The 19,428-nt window shown below is 41.0% G+C and overlaps 1 protein-coding gene across 1 annotated transcript; it reads left to right on the top strand.

Moving 5' to 3' along the window:
• Positions 1–1,893: 1,893 nt before the first annotated feature.
• On the top strand, positions 1,894–19,166 carry stk24a (serine/threonine kinase 24a (STE20 homolog, yeast)). The gene is made up of 12 exons (XM_048238948.1): positions 1,894–2,004; positions 2,773–2,843; positions 4,781–5,011; positions 6,965–7,021; positions 7,137–7,245; positions 7,445–7,602; positions 8,337–8,522; positions 8,750–8,895; positions 9,430–9,550; positions 10,419–10,475; positions 10,720–10,856; positions 16,212–19,166. The coding sequence occupies exons 2-12, from the start codon at positions 2,802–2,804 to the stop codon at positions 16,249–16,251; spliced, it is 1,284 nt and encodes a 427-aa protein (XP_048094905.1). The 5' UTR covers positions 1,894–2,004; positions 2,773–2,801; the 3' UTR covers positions 16,252–19,166.
• The last annotated feature ends 262 nt before the right edge of the window (positions 19,167–19,428 follow it).

The following is a 19,428-nucleotide window of genomic DNA, read 5'->3' as shown; positions in this document are numbered from 1 at the left end:
GGGTGGGCAAACGTTTTGGCTCAAGGGCCACACTGGGTTTTGAAAATTGGCCGGCGGGCCGTACAACACTTTGTAAATGGTCAGTAGTGGGAACTACTGCTGCGTTCATGATTTCCTTTTAAAAGTTTCTTATAAGAAGGAGATATCAATGATCAACAATGACAAGCCAGCTGGAACCTGCGGCTCTCTCCCTCTCGTGAGTGCAGACGCGTTCCCTATTAAATGGATCGCATGTTCACGTTAGATCTGCTGCAAAGGAGATAACTAAGAGTTAACTTAGTTTAACATGATGTTTTGACATTGACATTGTAAACGTTCTCTAAGGAGAGTGAAAAGCAGTTTGCAGTAAAGCTAACCAACGCCGCTCTATATCGCAAAGGGAAAAAAAAAATAGCGAAAGCAGCCTGATAACCAAATGAAATGCTCAGTGGGTCGGATGAAAGTGCTTGGCGGGCCGCAGTTTGCCAACCCCTGGCCTAGATGCATGCTTAGCATTTTGTGATCATTAAGTTTCACAAACTCTTAGTCAGCTGTATATCCTCTGATTTTAATATTTACCGATATATAGGCGATATTTGAAACATTTATTTTGTATCTGGTCTGTTATGAAATCATGTAGAAAAATTTGAACACATTGTGAAACTTAAAGCCCAAATTTGAGGCATGTGAAATTTGCTGCAAATTCAAAACCGGATTACTCTGGAACGGCTAACTACGTGGGACTTTACGGCTTTGTTATCGGTAAGGTCTGTTTATTTTGATATATGGTTTGTCATGTGTTGAAAGAAGGGTTCGTGAAGTATTCCACTGAGATGAATGGGTAGGGAGTAGGCGCAGAACCTAGAATTTATGATTCAATTTAATCATAGGCCTATTTAAGGATAGTATAAGTATATATACTCTTTTGATCCCGTGAGGGAAATTTGGTCTGCATTTATCCCAATCCCTGAATTAGTGAAACACTGCACACAGTGAACACACAGTGAGGTGAAGCACACACTAATCCTGGCGCAGTGAGCTGCCTGCACCAACAGCGGCGCTCGGGGAGCAGTGAGGGGTTAGGTGCCTTGCTCAAGGGCACTTCAGCCGTGGCCTACTGGTCGGGGTTCGAACCGGCAACCCTCCGGTTACAAGTCCTAGCGCTAACCAGTAGGCCACGCGAACCGTTCACCGCAGAAATTATCGGCTAACATAGTTTAAAAGCTGAGAAAAAGCTCTTTCATGTGAAATTACCAGTAGCCTAGTTAAACTGAGAAGAATGGGTGAATTTGGACGCACTTTCTTTCTTGCCGTGCTCTGTCACTTTCTCCACTGCATAAAAGACTAAATTAATTTGCGCTGTGAATGCTAAGATTATTTTGACAGGCCATAGTCTAATAAAATACGCTATTAGTCGGACACAAACCAAAATATTGAAAGATGGGGGCACCAAGACCACAGTGGCCTGTAAACCTCTGATTTTCAAAGGGGCATCACGGCCAACGCAAGGGGCAACGACGTGGCCGCTGTAAAATTTCTACCTTGGTTGTAGCCTAGGCCTTCATGTACCTGTCAAAGTTAGGCTATGCCTAGGCTAAATAAACATACTTGGGTAACTCAGATATCCCTATGTAGGTTAGGCCTACAACTATGTTGGGTAGTCTCACATGGGATGGTCTGTTCAAAACTAACTCACTGGTTGAATTAAGACAACAATACTATTGTGTTGAAGCCATTGTGAACTTCAAACATATTGGCTACGTAGGCTATAGGCTAACCTGTTTCAAACACTGACGTTTTTAGGATAGACTTGTAGCCTGCGGCGTGCGATGACTGCAACACCAGGTCAGGTCAGCATGCATAGTCTATCCATAAATCTCCCCACGACTGTTACAACTCGAGTGAACATTTAATGACTCCGCCTTGATGTCAAAGTGACAGCTTTCAAGATGGCGGTGGTTGTTCGGAGAAAGTGATGAGGACAGGATAACAGAGCATTAAAGTGGTAATAGCGTTTACATTGGGGTAAGAATGTATATGTACATATATCCAACTAGGCAAAGTAGTAATGTTAAAGCTGCCCTTTCGACTGGCGAGAATAAAATGGTAGAGAAATCAGTGGCCAGACGCGAGTAACGTTAGCGAGGAAATCGCATCAAGCAGCATTAGCTAGCAGGCTATCCAGCTTGCAAGCTAAATGTTATCCTGTCTAGCCTGGGGCTAGTTATAATGGAATACATAGCTGATTTGTCATTAGTAGACATTAGAAAGAGATCATTGCAAGTAGAAGGTTAATAATTTAGCAGGTTAGGCTCTGTGTCCAAAGCTATTTCATTCTAATATCAATTTACGTTTTAACGTTCTGAAATGTTAATCTTTCTGATAGCTAATAACATTCTAGGCAGTGAGCCAGTCAACTTTCTTAACGTTAACGTGACTTTGTTTTCGCCTCAGCTGCTTGCAAGGTAAAATATTCGCTTATTTTGACGCCTTTAGTTTTACCTTACCGTGAAATGGTGTGGGTTTTCTGTTACATTAGTGCAAGGCCCGTCTGAAAAAAACGTTATTGTTGTAAGGTGAACTTATACAAGGACTGTAGTGCAGTATGTCCACGAGTTCAATTTTGATTAAAGTCATAATTTCCAACGTTATTAAAGTTACATTAGCGTTCTAACGTAATGTTACAAAGCGTTGTTATCAGTAGCACTATCAGTAGTTATTAGATTGCCTCAAAATGTCATCAATAAGGAAGTTAAACGATGTGTCTGACTTCAACTGTCTCGGATTTGGCAGTGCACTTTTGGCAGCTTTCCATAGACGACATGGCTCATTCCACTGCTCAGAGCGGATTGATAGGGATACAGGTAAGTCATCACGTCAGATGTTTCCTTGTGGTGTCAAGCCGGGTATTTGTATGTCTGGCGTCAACTCTCAGTCTCTGGCAACATTAAGCATTTAAACTGAGCATGAGCAAATGGTGCAGCATTTTCTTTTGTAAATTAATGCTAGTCATGTCTGATTGGGGCTTATATCTGCCTTGACTTGAAGTAGATTAGGTAGGCTATTTAGTAGACATCTCAAGAACGAAGGTGGAAAGGCATCAAAATGAATGACATTAAGGAGATTGTTTTCCTGGCAACTTGCTGTACAGCGTTGTATTATTTTCAGTGGCCTATGCCCCCTTTGGAGGTCACTTCTGGTTTTGTTCTTGCTGGTACCTAGTCTGTTTGAATATCAGAAAGCTTGTAGAGCTTTTTGCTGTCAATGGTTTTGATCCTCGAAGTTACACAGTGTGTACTGGAACAGGTATGCCTACATCTGATATGGTATTGTCTTTGATGATTAGTCGAGTTGCGTTCTAGTCTGCACTAACTAAGCCTAGCATGTCATGTCGTTCTTTATCTTGCAGATGAATAGTTCTTGTTATTTGAAGTTGTGCTTACTGCCAGGGCCGTTACATTTTATAGGTTTGGTTGAACTCCGTGAAACGGGCAACATGTTGATATGTTCTCATGTTGGAGATCACAAGCAGGCAAGGTTTTTCCACCACAGCTGGATGTGCTGAGCCCCTAGCACACCCAGACAGTGCAGCTGGGCGAGGATCAAACAGAGGCTTTGAGAGGGAGGCTGGGGGCAGCTTTAGTCGCCGCGGCAAACCTGCTGACTGAGGAAACAGGCGCCCAAGTTCCCAGCGTGTGGAATCCACACTCACAGCAGCCCTGTTGTCTTTTCCTTCACTCGCGACAATGGAGGTTTGACTCAACATGATGTCTTTCACCTGGCTGACCGCTTTGGTGCCACAGCGGTCACTCGGCCCAGTGTTTTCTCTTCTCTTATCCTTTTCTTTCCTCTCCTCTTGTCGGTCCTCACCTCTGCCTCTCTGCGGCCTGTCATGTTTAAATGCTTTAGAAATGTAAAATGAAATGAGCAGACCTCCATGTAGAAAGACAGGTTAGTAGTTGGCAAGATGGATATGTTGCTTTAAGCTATACTCATGTCAGGGATGTAGAGATGTTGATGAGTCATTTTTGAAGACTTGACCAGAATAACTCATTTCATCTTCTGTTCAAACTTGCATGAACTGGCTCATGGGGAATTCCTTGTTTGTAAAAAAAATAATATTGAATGAATATTGTAATGTGAAACTGATCTATGCTGGGAGAAACTCTCCTTGATTCTATGCAGGTTTATTTGGAAGTGACAGGTTTTTGTTAATGTAGGCCTACTACAATTAATCACAATCTAATTTTGAGCACAGTACAGTAGGCAGTAATGCACAGATAATGTCACTCATTTGACTAGAATTGATTTCTGACTACTGATGTGTAATATGCTTTTGCATTTTCTTTTATTATTTGAAGTGGATTGCTATATAGTTCAGATTGTTGAAGACTTGAGGGTTGATGTTTTTTTTTAATCTCATTTTTGTCTGTTTCCTTTAATTGAAAAGATTTTTGTCAATGTTTGATTGTTGTGATGGTATGAGTCTTTGTGCTGCTGTGTCTGGTTATTGATTTGTCTTGGACAAGATTAGATAGGCCTAGATGAGTTAACTATAGTATCTTCAATGTAAATATGTAACAAGCTATATGGGCATGGTCAGGGTTACTGTCAATCTTGAGGTCTCTGACAAATCACTGACATGTCAGCAATACAAACTTGTTTCCAGTAAACCAAAGCAAATGAGAGTTTTTATTTATTTAATTCAGTCTCTCAGTAAGGTCACCATGTCCATATATTAAAAGAAGTGAGGATAATACGTTCTGTCACTGATACCCCGCTGACCCTTTCTTTCCAACAGAACCACAGAGCTGACCCTGAGGAACTGTTCACCAAGCTGGAGAAGATTGGAAAGGGCTCTTTTGGGGAGGTGTTCAAAGGCATCGACAAGCGCACTCAGTCAGTGGTGGCCATCAAGATAATCGACCTGGAAGAGGCAGAGGATGAGATCGAGGACATTCAGCAAGAGATCACAGTCCTGAGCCAGTGTGACAGCCCCTTTGTCACCAAATACTACGGCTCCTACCTGAAGGTCAGTATACTGCCACCACTTGGCATTATGGTTGAATCATAACGAAAAGCTTAGTACCAGTGACGCCTTAAGATGTAATGTATAGCTCCTGCATAACACATGGACACAGGTTACTGGAAGGAGAGCATTGCTTTTGGAACTGTTAGGACATTTTCACAGATAGTAGGGTCCAGATATGAAACATCAACCTCTGTGCTATCACATTGCGTAGGGTTTGCTTTTGTTTTGCAATACTCAGTTGAAACCGTAAGTCATACCACAAAATGTTGATGTGAACATTTTTCTGGCATTACATATAATTGCATCATCTCGCCTGAGGGAAATTTGATCGTGTTCAAGTAGAGAAATTAATCAAGGCACTCTAAATCATTCAAGCTCTGCTGATAAGCAGAGCACTGCAGGAAAAACATCTGACCTCAGCACAGATCTTCAAAATCATAATGTCTCCTCATATGACTGCAGAAGCTTGAAGAATGTGAGCTGGGAAGGAGGCTAGCCAGCTGGGTCTCTGTCTGTTAGGCTCTAGCATCTGTTGCAAGTAAGAGAGAGGTAGAGCGAGCCCCAGGTGTTGAGCATACCCCTCTGGTTGGGTTCTCTCTGAGATCCAGCTCATGAAGGTCTCCCAGACAGTGCTTCTGCAGAAATTCCAGTGTTGCAACAAATGTGATAATCAAATCAGCTTTATTGAGCAATGTCTGGCATTGGGATTTTTCTTGCTAAAATTGTTTATGGTTGCTTGCAGTTCTCCCCTTAAAACCCCCATAAAACCTCCAGTTGGCCTGTTTTGTGTTGAAGCTTTAACTGGTTCAGATCAAGTCAAGTCAGTGCCAGATATCTGGATTGCATATCGGTAGTATATCAGCTGATGTAGCAACTTCTGCATTGGACCTCTTAGCATAGTAAGCTTTGCTGCTGGCATACCACCAACATTGATTGTGGCAGTGGTAGGGGACGGCATGTATCCTAGCTGCTGTATTTTGGCTAAAAATACCAAATAATAATATAGACCCTTTCAACAAGGTAAACAAAAACAATGCTTGAACGTTCTATTTGGGCCCCAATCTACTTCCTCTGCATTAAGATAACATATGGAATGTTAAAAAGGAAGTCTTGTTTGGCCAACTATGATGCTGAGAATGGAACTCTCTTGAAAGGGTCCATAAAAAGCTGTCATCTGCTCCATCATTCATTTGCCATCTGTACCGTTTGAGTTTGAGCACATGTCTAAATACAGCTGAAATGGTGCATCAGTCTTGAAGGATGTGGCGGGTAGTGAGAGGTGTGGGAGGCATATGTGGGAGAATGCAGTTCACTGTCTCCGACAGACTAGGGTAGGTGATGGCAGAAATGGCTTTAGTCCATGAGGGCAGCTGGGTTAAGTGCTTGTGTTAATTGTGCCCCACATAACTGACTGGTTCTGGCTGAGCTCATCTGAAATGTCTCTAAGGGTTGATTAATAGACCCAGTGTTACAGTCTCCTATCTTTCTAATTAAAATATTATGTGCTAGGCCTAATTATAGCATGTTTTTTTAAGTACATAGATATTCTTATTTTTTGGGGGGTGGGGGGCTTTTTGACTTCAACTGAATAGGACAGGAAGTGAGTGTGAGAGAGGGAGATGGGCTTAGGTTGGGAAATTACATGAAATGACACGTCATTGGGGATGTTTAGGCACAATTGCTTCTCTACCTTGCTATTTTTGGAGATGATTTACTTTAATACAATAATACTGGTTGTATAACAGTTGCCTTGGAAACAAATGACTTTGAAAGTGGATTTTTTTTCACATGGTATTTTGTGTGGTTGATGTCTTATAAATATTTTGTGTTTTATTTTTATCTCCTACAAATTAAAAATTGGACATCTGACTGGAGACTCCATGTATGTATGTAGTCATGTATAGTATACCCACTCATGTTTATAGTGCCCCTAAAATGAATTTTTTTCTACAGGACGCAAAGCTATGGATCATCATGGAGTACTTAGGGGGTGGATCAGCATTAGATTTGGTAAGGTCATTGCACAATTGTGAGACAGTGTCTATGTGGGGGGAGTGGGAGATTTGGAGCTCCTCTTGTATGTAAATGTTCATCAATGCAAGTGTTCCTTCTCCCTTTGGTCCAGATGGAGCCGGGGGCTCTGGACGAGTCCCAGATTGCCACCATCCTCCGCGAGATCTTAAAGGGCCTCGAGTACCTGCACTCAGAGAAGAAGATCCACCGAGACATCAAAGGTACACTTGTCAGACGCTCCACTTTTGACAGTGCACAGAGCAGCAGCTGTGCTGTCATGCGAAATTCAGCTGCTGTCTCTTTCTTCGTGTCCTTTCCCTTTATTTAGTTACTCATCCAGTCAGATCTTTGTTTCCCCTCATCTTGTCTCTGCCCCTGCATTCTCACAACTCTCATAACCATATGTCTGGTGTCACTCAGCTGCCAACGTGTTGCTGTCGGAGCAGGGCGATGTGAAGTTAGCCGACTTTGGCGTGGCAGGCCAGCTGACCGATACGCAGATCAAGAGGAACACTTTTGTCGGCACGCCTTTCTGGATGGCACCTGAGGTCATCCAGCAATCAGCGTACGACTCAAAGGTGAGACTTAAAGCCTCTGCTTACAAGCATACGTGCCTACACACACACACACACAGGTAAGGCAGAGTGACGCCTTTATGACTGGAATTGCCCGCTAGTAAAGTTGGCTTTTCATGAGTTCATGAACATTTTTCATTTATGGAATATGAGAGATTGGTTGGCAAAGGTCTGAGTACTGAGGACTCTTTTGCATGACGGAAAAACTGCTTCTTTAGTGACTGATAATGGTGGCGTGTAGCTCATGGCTGGGTCTGATAGGTCATCAGAAGAGGCATTCATTGGGAGTTGCCACAGCAGATGAGTCATGATGTACTACATCGCTGTCGGAAGGGGTCGACGACTCCACGGTGGTCAGGCGGATGCTTGTGCTGCCGCTGCTTCTGTTGCGTTTAGCCCTCAGATGAAGAGCCCATCTGTCGAGCTGACAGGGAGTCCAAGTTCATCTGGTGCTGCTAGAGGGTGAATGATTCTCTTTGCAGAGCTAAAAGCAGCAGAAGGGCTAATTTCAGGCCCCCCATGGCTTCTTTTAACCACATCATAGGGCTTACTCATTGGGAGCATGCAGCTGACTCCTGGAACCACCAGTAGAGGCACGATTAGCTGGAGCTTTTGAGAGGTTCTAAAGCTGGGTTAGGTGGGGGACTGATTTGTTGTGGCCCTTTAACAGTTTGTAATGCTTATCTGGTGACTGAATTGAATTCTGTGGCTGTGCTTGATTGATGTGTGTTTTGCAGGCAGACATCTGGTCTCTGGGCATTACAGCCATTGAGCTGGCCAGAGGAGAGCCTCCCCACTCTGAGCTGCACCCCATGAAGGTGCTGTTCCTCATCCCAAAGACCAACCCCCCTACGCTAGAAGGAAACTACAGCAAGCCCCTCAAAGACTTTGTAGAAGCCTGTCTGAACAAAGAGCCCAGCTTTGTGAGTAACCTCTTTGTCTGAAGTTGAGCACAGCGTGCCAAGTAGTCTAAGCCGTTTGCTGTGACTTTGCCAGAGTTTTTCAAGAAAGCACCAAATTGCCCAAAAAAGGCACGTTTTGCCGTCCAACTTAATGATGTATGACTATCACTCTTGATTATTTGTAAGTGGTTGAACAATATGTTCTGTTCTCGCCTCAAAGTTGTTCTCCACAATGATTATCTCCCCAGAGGCCAACAGCCAAAGAGCTTTTGAAACATAAGCTATTCATACGGCACGCCAAAAAGACGTCATTCCTAACAGAGCTGATCGACAAATACAAGCGGTGGAAAGCTGAGCGGTCACGAGACGAATCCAGCTCAGATGATTCCGATTCGTAAGTCCAGTTTAAGACACCCTATTTGTTTATTTCACTCACATAGCTTATCATTGCATTTTAATTCACACATTCCCCTTAGTCTATTTCCTCCCAAAAACATCATGCAATTTCACTGCTGAAGTATAAGAAATGCATAGTGATTGACTCTTGTCCAATCAGATATCAGAATAAGAATAATTTGTTCACTGGACCTAACTTGTATATTATAATCCTGTATATAACCGGTATTATAATCCTTATACTGTTGCTGAGGACAGTTAATACTGTAAGATGTAAACAATTGTCTTGTAACACAATTGCATGTTGTAAAAATATTAGAAAATAGATTAAAATGTTAAATGTTACAAGACATTTTAGGATTTTGGCATATCCTTGAATTCCTGATATTATTATCTGTGTGAAAAGATCCTTTTATATTGTGTCTGTCTGGACTTGTGCATAGAGAAACAGAGGCCATTTTGACATTTGTGGAGAATTGCATTTTCACTGTTGTGCTAGTAAATGTATGCTATGAAATGATGCATTCCCCAGAGAGCAAGACAAGTCTGGCAGTAACGACTCAGCAGATGATGACTGGATCTTCAACACCATCAAAGATCCCAGTCAACTACTGAAAGACATGGCCGAGCTTAATGGTCAAGAGACCAACAAGGTAAGGGAATAACGTCCTGGGACAAGCTTAGTTGTTTCAGTGCACTCAGGTTCTCCACCTTTTTGCTGATGGAAAGCCATCAGCATTGCCAGTTTGCTGTTAAACACACATGCACACAGGTATGTTACAGCAGCCCCCCAAAACTGATTAACCCAAAGAAGAGCAAAGAAAAAATGCAATTGGTCTGCTGGCCTTCTGTGATGAGACTGTGCTAATAACAGTGACAGTCACTAAACAGTCGTCACTGTGGTCAGAGTCAGAGTGAATGTGAGCGTAATTTCGGTGGCTTTTAAAAGGACGCATTTGTGTAAGCCGCATCTTTTTTTAGGAAGTGGTTTATGGGATAGACTGTGTCATGATGGAGGCACATGTTGGACCCAGTGTTGTATCATATCATGCACTTAATGGCAGAACTGCCAGATCATGTGTGTGAATGTGGGTGCAATTTTCGGCCCGGGTTTGATTACTGAAACCTTGGAATGGTTTTCCTGTACGTGTTCAAGCAACACCAAAGAGTTCTTCAGTGAACTCAGAAATCATTTCAGTGGTTCATCAACTAATCAGGGTGAACGGCTATCGGCTATAACCGCACTATGCAAGTTGCAAGTATGCAAGATGGAATGAGACATAAAAAAACTACAAATTTGACTTGCTTCTGATGTCGCAATACATCAATGCAACATTAAAATCATGCAACATACTCTACATGCAACATTTTTCATTTGGTGCTTGATTCAAGAGAGATGGACAAATATGCGGATGCAGACTGAATACAGTTTGATTTACAAGCATTGTCATTAAATGTGATGTCAGTAGCCTACAGTTTTTTGGCAAATTGTTAACGAATCAATATGGATTTTTTTCACAGATCACTGTCACAGAGTCACAGAGTATGTCCACAATAATCTCTCCTTTATTTGCTGAGGTAAATAATTATTTTGTTGTCTTCACTAATCTGTCTGTAGATTTATTTTAATCCAAACCTTCACTACTTTAGTTTTATAGTTAACAAAATGCAGTCTCAATCTCCACATCCCAGCATGTTCTATCCTGTGCAGACAAATGAAACATCTAATTCTTAAGTCCATATTTGTGAAGCTAACTCACTCTCCTGGTATGTAACGCTACTGTTGGTATTTGAGGCTGTTCTCCTCTCCGTCTCCTTACAGCTGAAGGAGAGGGGCCAGGCGAGTAACGGGAAGCCCGAGGCCCTAGAGGCCCTGCAGGACGCCATCCTGCTGGCCGAGAACACCTGCCCTGGCATCTCCGACTCCCTGGTGACCGAGCTGGTCGAGAGGGTTCGCAGGTGAGAGGCGAGCGAGTACACACACCATATATGGCTGGCTACTTTGAAACTCAAACTTGGACACCTGTGTTTCTTCTCCACTCGTAACTAGCATGTTTAAAGGAATGGTTTGGCGAAAGGACAACCTAGGCTCTGTTTGTGGACGATGACGAAGACAAACTTTTGTTTTTAAGCAAAATGACGTTAACCGGAAGAGTTTTGAGATAGACCGATACAATACAAACATGCCTCCAGTTCTGCTAGATCTTACGCCAAACCATTCCTTTTAAAGGTGCTCTAAGCAATGCCATGCTTTTTTTAGACCAAAACATTTTGTCACTTACTGCAAACATCACCTAACCAACCGCTAACTGTCTGTGTCCTAAATACACTGTAAAAAAAAGGCGATCTCTATGGACAGCCCAGGCTCCAAAAACGGCAACAAAAACAACCTAGCCCATAAAAACATAACAAACTATTCCAGCAAATCACAGAAGAGATGCGCGTTTAGGAGAGTTTCAATTGCACAGGAGCAGCACGGGAGGGAGGGGGAGGAAGTAGCGAGCTAGCTCTCTGTTTTGTTTGATAGTCAACAGAATTGAAGTTACCCAGCATCGCTTAGAGCACCTTTAAGGCTCTAGGGTTTGGATGATGGTGGTGATGTGCCTGAGGCTCATGTTTTCTTTCTTTCTTTCTTTTTCTCTCTCTCTCTTTCTCTCTCTCTCCCTCTCAAATCCTATCCAATCCAATCAAATCAAATGGTGTTTTATTGGCATGAATGAATAAGGTCATTGTTGCCAAAGCTACGGGTATAACATGTTAATATAACTTTACATTGGTATAAAGAAAAAAATAAGATAAAAGAATGGTAATGCTATTAAAAGGACAGTAATAGAAAAGAAAAAAACTTGTCTACATGCCTATGTAAACCGAGGTGAAGTTAGTTTGATATTCGGATATTCCATTTTTTTTTTAATGCGGCCAGTTTCACCCCGTGTTTGCAGACAATGTACAAATAGATGACCTGTCTACTTGCTCCCAGCCAACCTACTTAGGGACATGTGACCTAGTGACTCCAAACCAATGCAGAATAGTTATCCTATATGGGACTCATCAGACACACATCTTTTTATAGTCACTGTATGCACACTGTATTTTATATGAATATTTTAAAGAAAATACATTATTTCATATAAGAAACAGACTCCTTTTTTCAATACCTCCCAAGTCATGTGACCTAGGGACTCCAAACCAATGCAGAATAGTTATCCTATATGGGACTCATCAGACACACCTCTTTTCATAGCGACTGTATTTTATATGAATATTTTAAAGACAATACATTATTTGCCTTCAGGAATGGTCTCCTTTTTTCAATACCTCACAAGCCATATGACCTAGTGACAAAGCTATTGACAAAAAAGACTATGAAGGTAATTCAGAAGGTACTTTATAGATGGTCCCCAAGTAGGTTGGCTGGGAGCAAGTAGACAGGTCATCTGTTTGTACATTGTCTGCAAACAGGGGTGTAACCGGCTGCATTAAAAAAAAAAATTGAATATCAAATATCAAACTAACTTCACCTCGGTCCTATGTAACAGGTGGAATCTTGCGTTGTGTAGTTAAGCACCATTCACGAGGATTCCCAGTCAAGTATTTTTATTCTGGTAATACAGGGTTCCCGCAGATCCTTAAAAAGTCTTAAATACAACTTTCGGTTTTTAAGGCCTAAAAAGTCTTAAATTGTCGGGGATGTCTTGAATTTTCGAAAGGGAGGTATTCAATTTGCGTATGGGATCGCGAGCGAGTGAAATGTCTCCATCCATCCGAACGCAATTGTATAAGTGACTATAAGGCTACGGGAGGAAGTGTAGTGGTTGCAGAGTGAAGATGATTTTCACGGGTTTGGTTAAAGGTGTAAAAATGGTAATAATATGTACAAATATGCCTGACGTTTTCGTGGTGTAGCCGAGGCCTGAGAGATACGCAGGTAGCCTACGTGAGCGGGAGAAAGTTGATAAGCCGATAGGGTGGCCATACGTTCGAATTTAGGCCGGACATATGGATTTTAAATGCCCTGTCCGGCGTCCGGCGCAGCCTCAACCCGGACAATCATTTGTCCTCCTTTTTGGAGTTGCGTTGGGCATCTAGAATCTTTGCTCGGATGCTGCATGGTTTCACAAACTATGGACGCGAAGACTGCTGGTCAAATTATGCGCAGTGCTTCTGTCACTCGTCTGAAAATTTGCTGCGCAATTTATGAAAGAACCACGGACTGACTTGCATATTCGCAATCAGAAGGAAATACTGTACATGTTAAGCTGATCTGTTTGCATCTTTCCAGCGTGTGTTGCTGGCCTAGCCTAGGGAAGAAAATATCTGTCTAAGTTATAATACCTGTAATATCTGTCAGCAGCTTGATTGCCAGCTTTTCCCAGTAGGCCTACTTCGCAAATGTTGTGAAATATAACCGCATATTGTTTTTGATTGTCGGCGACTGCTACATTTAAAAAAAAAAATAAAAAATAAAAAAAAAAAAAAACGTGCGTTCATAATACGTGCGTGCTTGAGATGAAACCAGCAGTTTTCAGCAGGATCCGAGGAGGACCTCTCACTTAATTAATTTAAAACAAAACAATGGTTTTACAATGTTTCAGTCAAGCTTTGGTTTGTTTAGATACAACTGGTATGCAAAATGTAAAGTAGTGGATTAACTGTAATTTGCTGTGCTGTATATGGGACATATGATGCACATGGGAATAGATGCACATAGTAAATTATATAAAGTAGGCCTATTAAAATATTTAAATAGCTTAGTCTAACTTTGAAAAAAATATTGAAGGGAATCCAGTCCAGTGCACATGTCTTTGGCAAGTAATATAGGTTACTACAGATACAGGTGGAGAACAGTCAGTCTCAGCCAGTAAGCACAACCAGATATGTACAGCCAGCTTCAAAAGCAAGCAGCCCAGACTCTAAAATTGGGCATTTATAGCTGTGAAGGTAATTCACACAATTATTTTTCTTTCGCCAAAATATATATTGTAACTTATGTAGACATCCAAAATTGGGTGGGGATTAAAATTAGTAGAAAAAAAAACTGTTGCATAAAACAATTTTAAGTTGTCGTATGTATCTTTTTGCCGTGGTATAGTCTTAATTTTTCCATTAAGATGTCTTGATGGCCTGTAATAGACAAAACAATGCAATCATTCAATTGTCTTGAATAATGATCGGCAATGCTGCAGCTCTTGCGCAGGCAAGTTGAACTGGGCTTTAACAATAACAAAGATATGTACCTGGTAATAGACAAAACAATGCAATCATTCAACTGTCTTGAATAATGATCGGCAATGCTGCAGCTAGAAATATAGAAACACTTATGTTAGCAACTACTGTATACGGGCAGCCGTGTTTAAGGGCAGCCGTGGCCTACTGGTTAGCCCTTCGGACTTGTAACAGGAGGGTTGCCAGTTCGAACCCCGACCAGTAGGCATGGCTGAAGTGCCCTTGAGGGATTAGTGTGTGCTTCACCTCACTGTGTGTTCACTGTGTGCTGAGTGTGTTTCACTAATTCACGTATTGGGATAAATAGAGAGACCAAATTTCCGTCATGGGATCAAAAGAGTATATATACTTACTTATATACAGTACATCTTGCATACAGTAGTAGTTAGCTAACCTAGCCTACTACACAGCCTACTGTACATGTCATTATCCAAACAAATACAATGAATGTGCAAATCTCTTATCATACAAAAGTCTATCAGTGTCCCTAGGTACATATACATTGATATAAAAATATTTTTGAAACCAAGACAACCATTATTATGAAAATAATCCACAGTGTGCACCTACCTCAAGATAAACTGGGAATAGCAAAAAGCGCGTCATTCCCATTATAAGAACCAGCTTGGTCACTTAAAGTGACAGAACACAATTTCCCCATACACATACACATTTCTGGCGCAATGGCAAGTGGAAGCATTATTAACCATGTTACATCTACACTTACAGATACATCTACATAAAACAATTCACGGTAAGTTAAATAGTTGAATTATCAAACAGTATTTACATGTACACGGAGAGGCTAGACCCATCAATATATCACATACAAGTTAAAACTTTTCTCCTGTTTTATGGCAGGTCAAGATATAATCTGCAGCTAGGCATGAGTTTATTCTCCCAATAATTTGTTTTTCTCCCAATATATTAATTCGCCGAACTCGTTGTGAAGTTTAAATGAACTGTCACGTTGCATCCGAGCTGTAAAATGCAGACGTTCAGAACGTTGCAACATTGTAGCATATGACTGAGGTGGCTTTTAGCTAGATGGATGACAGCAGGCTAATTAAAAGCGATGTTTCAAAGCTAAAGTTCATCAGAATCTTCGATACGCCCGCTTGACAACGGGAGAGATAGAACTAACGACTGGCCTTTGGCCGTAGCAACCATCCATTTAGAACTAGTAACGGCAGTTTGTCTTGTGAGTTGAGAAATTAGTTGATATGTGTCGGAAGAAATTAGTTCTACAAACAAGACAGTTTTAGCGATTAAACTTTTAAATTGTAACAGGAAATGAACACAACGCAAGTGGCAACAGTGGAATAAGCAGGATAATGGACTCCACGGTGGTCTGTTCACAGAAGTTAATGCACTACGAGGTTTAAACGGCCCTCCGCTTCACGTCGGGGCCGTTTTACAACCTCGACCGTGCATTAACTTCTGTGAACAGACCACCGTGTCGTCCATTATCCCTTACATAGTTGGCCCCACAAGACTTCCTTTTTAACATTCCATATGTTATCTTAATGCAGAGGAAGTAGATTGGGGCCCAAATAGAACATTCAAGCATTGTTTTTGTTTTTATTGTTGAAAGGGTCTATATATTTTAATTTGTGGAGATATATTTTCAAATTATTTTATATGTTTTTTGAATTAATGAATTCCATTCTTGTTTATGTCTGCCTTTTTCTACAGTATGTGAAGGCTATGGTCACTGATTCTGTATTTTGTCAGAATGTTTTTCTTCTATCTTTGATGTTATTTAAATATATGTCGCTATAAAGTTATTTCTGTTCAGGGTTCTGTATATCTCCAGTTTGTCATTACGTTTTATTTCTTCATTCCAGAATTTAGTGTAATGCATCCGATTTATGTTGTCAATTTCTTTTAGTGAATGTGATGTAGGTTAATTATGTTATTGCTTGTTTGTCTCTTTTTCTCTCCTTTTCTTTTTTTCTCTCTTTCTCTCTCTCTCTCTCTTTCTTTCTCTCTTTATTTCTCTCTTTTTCTTTTATCTCTCTTTCTTTCTTTCTTTCTTTCGTTCTTTCTTTCGTTCTTTCTTTCTTTCTCTCTCTCTCTCTCTTGCAGGTTCTCTATGCACAGGGCCGGTGCCTCCTCGTCCCGCTGAGCGCTCCGTCAGACGACGTGTTCTGGACCAGCAGCCCCAGGGGAGAGAGGCCCTCGTGACTCGTTCACCCGCAGCAGAACGTTGAGCTTGTCATCTGCTTTTGTTGTGTGTTTGTTTTCCCATGAAGCCAGCGTCCAGGTGGAGTGAAGTGATGACAAGCTGCCTTGTGGGCTTTGGATAGATCAACCTGCTGTAAGGCACTCCTGATGTGAGTGTGTTTACCTTTAAATTCACTGTTTGGGTGGGGTGGGGGGGTATATATAGAGGGAACCACAATAGCTGGCTCAACAAATTTTGTTTCTTTGTAAACTCAGGTATTCTGCTTTCAGTGAATTGGCTGATTTTGGAGATTGACCACTCTGATTGGCTGGCTGTACAAAATATGTAAATAGGCTACTTTTTACATGTGTAGACAAATAATGGAGGGTACATTAAGGAATCACTGTGTACAACTGGCCAAGTGCTGTAGATAGTAAAGGGTTCATTATTTAAGTAGAATTATAAATGGCCATAACTGAGATTGCCTTGTCTTTTATATTTAATTTCCTGTCTTTTCTTTCGATTTTCCCCTGCAAAGTTTAATTTTAGTACATTTCAGGCAGAGCTATGCCCTTTATGTGACTCATGTGATTTATGTTCATTGGTACCTCAGCTGGTTTTAATGCTACTTAGTCTTTAGTTTTTGGTTGTTTTTTTAGTGCTTGAAGTGTTGCTCTCTTTGCATCTTGTGATTCATATAGTGTGACCTATGCCATATATGTATATGTATATGTGTGTGTGTGTGTGTATATATATATATATATATATATATATATATATATATATATATATATATATATATATATATATTATAAAGTAAAATTAAGGCATAGAGGAGAAAATCAGGATCACTGTCCGAGCCACTTCAGACTGACCGAGCATACACTCCCACACACCCCTGATGATGGGACCGTTGGTTTAGCGCTTGCTGTTGGTGCGCTTGCTGTTTCCTTGGCCACTTTTGAGTGAGTGTGTGAACTCCGTAACCCCTCTCAGTTTACCACACTTCTGCTGAGGTCACTTCGTCTGGAGAACACATCCTTGTCATGCTGCGGGGGCAGCGCCATCCTCAACAGATACAAGTCTTCCTGAGAAGCACAGTAGTACAGTTGAGGAGAGCACCAACAGTTTTGAATTGCACCCAGAGAATTATTGCCTTATAGAAAAGCTAGCCATAGTGATAATACGAGTATGATTTCAAGTGTACAGCTGTGCTGTGTGCAATGACGTCTACCCAATTAACTGAAGATGTAAATATTCCCGGTTACCCCTGTTTCCTTTTGTGTGAATCTTTAAAAATTACATTTGGAAATTCAAACATTTTCCAGACAAACATAGAAGGGCACTCAGAGAGCACTGATCTCAGCCAAGGCCAAAAGCCTCACCTCAATGCAATGTTGACTAAAGTGATCATGGAATCTCCCTATGGTTTTCACCTGCTCCAAAATTGAATGGCTTCTTCCTTGGACAACGCTACATCTTTCCATCATGAAAATCGGGCCAGTAATTTTTGTTTCATCCTGCTTACAGACAAACAAATGAACATAAGGCACTGAAAATATAGCCTCCCTGTCCGAGGTAATAACGTACACATGAAACACTTGATTGACCTTGAGTATCTGTAGGCTTTAGGAAAGAGATGGCAAGAATGAAGTCATGTTTTGGTTTAGCAGTGCACTTTTGCCTGCCACAGTTTGCTTGGAGTGGTTTTTCAGATGAATGTGTAATCTGAAGAGCTGAGTTAGAGGTATGTGTTGTAGCATACTGCAGAGTTAGTGGTGAGACTGCTGGTCATATCCTGAAAATGTCTGCCTTAGCATCTCAGCTATCGAGTGGGATGCCATTAGAATCAACTCTTCAAGCTTCGACAACTGGCTCTCAGCCCATAGCCATCAAGATGTGTATGCAGCAATAACAGATCAAAAAGGTTTGGTGATTCTTAAGTGAATGCGTTATTTTAGCAAAATTAAGTTGTGTTTGGTACCTGTTTTTTTGTTGTTGTTTTTAATGCTGTCCTTGTCAGTTTTACTTACTATTTTACAGGGTATAGTGGCAGTAAATAGTAGTTGCCATAGCATACTGTTTTTTAGAAGTTTTCTATCTGCTAGATGTTTCAGAGCAGATGCTTTTGTTGATATGAATAGGCTCTTTGTGTGAGGCATATTGTCAAACTTGAAATGTTATCGCCAAATTAGGTCTGAAAGGAGGCCTTCTGGTCTCACACACGGCACGTGTGAACAATATGTTTAAATGCTCATTCCTACATTCCTACTGTATTCAGTGATTTCTCTTTTCTTTATGGAGAGATCCCCTTTATCTCTTTATCCTACTTGGTTTTTTTTTTCCATTATTATTATTATTTTGTGACAAAAAGTGCCATGTCTGAAATCCTCTCCCGTGTCACCTAGATTACATTTGCGTGTTATTTGCACCTTGTGGGACTGTCCAGTTCGGTTATTAATGTGTTGCACTTTGTCAAATGTTTTAAGGACTTGAGAAAAGAGTGGTACTTGAGGCATATTATGTTCTTATGTCTTAACTGATTGCTACTGTACCTTTTGTGAGTAAGGCAATAAATTATTCAGCTCGTCAGGATATTTTCAGCACTGGTAGGCTATATTATATTGAACAAATCAAAAGTAAATCCAGTATTTTTGTAACTAAGAATAGCAGTGTTATACTGTATGATAATATAATCTGATATTCAACTTAATGTTAATGGGATGCTTATCATGAATTCCATTTTCTGTAACCTGGCTGATGGTTTGTAGTCCTCCTGTATATAATCCTTGCTCTTGTCTTTCGAACTCCAGAGTGTTGAAAACCTTTCAAGCTTTCAAGTGATTTAAGAAAAATAAAAGAACTGAAATTCGTAAGAGATGGTCTGCTTACTTTATTCCTTAAAGTTTTGGTACTATGTACCAGCATAGTCTGTTGACTGTTGGAGCTGCATTTTACCTACACTTTGAAAAGTGTGCCTTAAAGGGACACCAGGCAACGTTTTCGTGTTAATTAATCATCTTCGTAAGTCGGTATATGGTTAAATGACTCGTTACGGGGCGAATGAAGGCTCTCTCGCCCGCCCCTACTGCCTGTAGGAAGAATATCTTACTCGGTGTTCGGTGTATCCTACCCGCC

This window comes from Alosa alosa, chromosome 3 (genome assembly GCF_017589495.1).
Source record: "Alosa alosa isolate M-15738 ecotype Scorff River chromosome 3, AALO_Geno_1.1, whole genome shotgun sequence".
NCBI lineage: Eukaryota > Metazoa > Chordata > Actinopteri > Clupeiformes > Clupeidae > Alosa > Alosa alosa.
The sequence above is the reverse complement of the archived record's forward strand: the minus strand, read 5'-3'. Positions and strand labels throughout refer to the sequence as shown.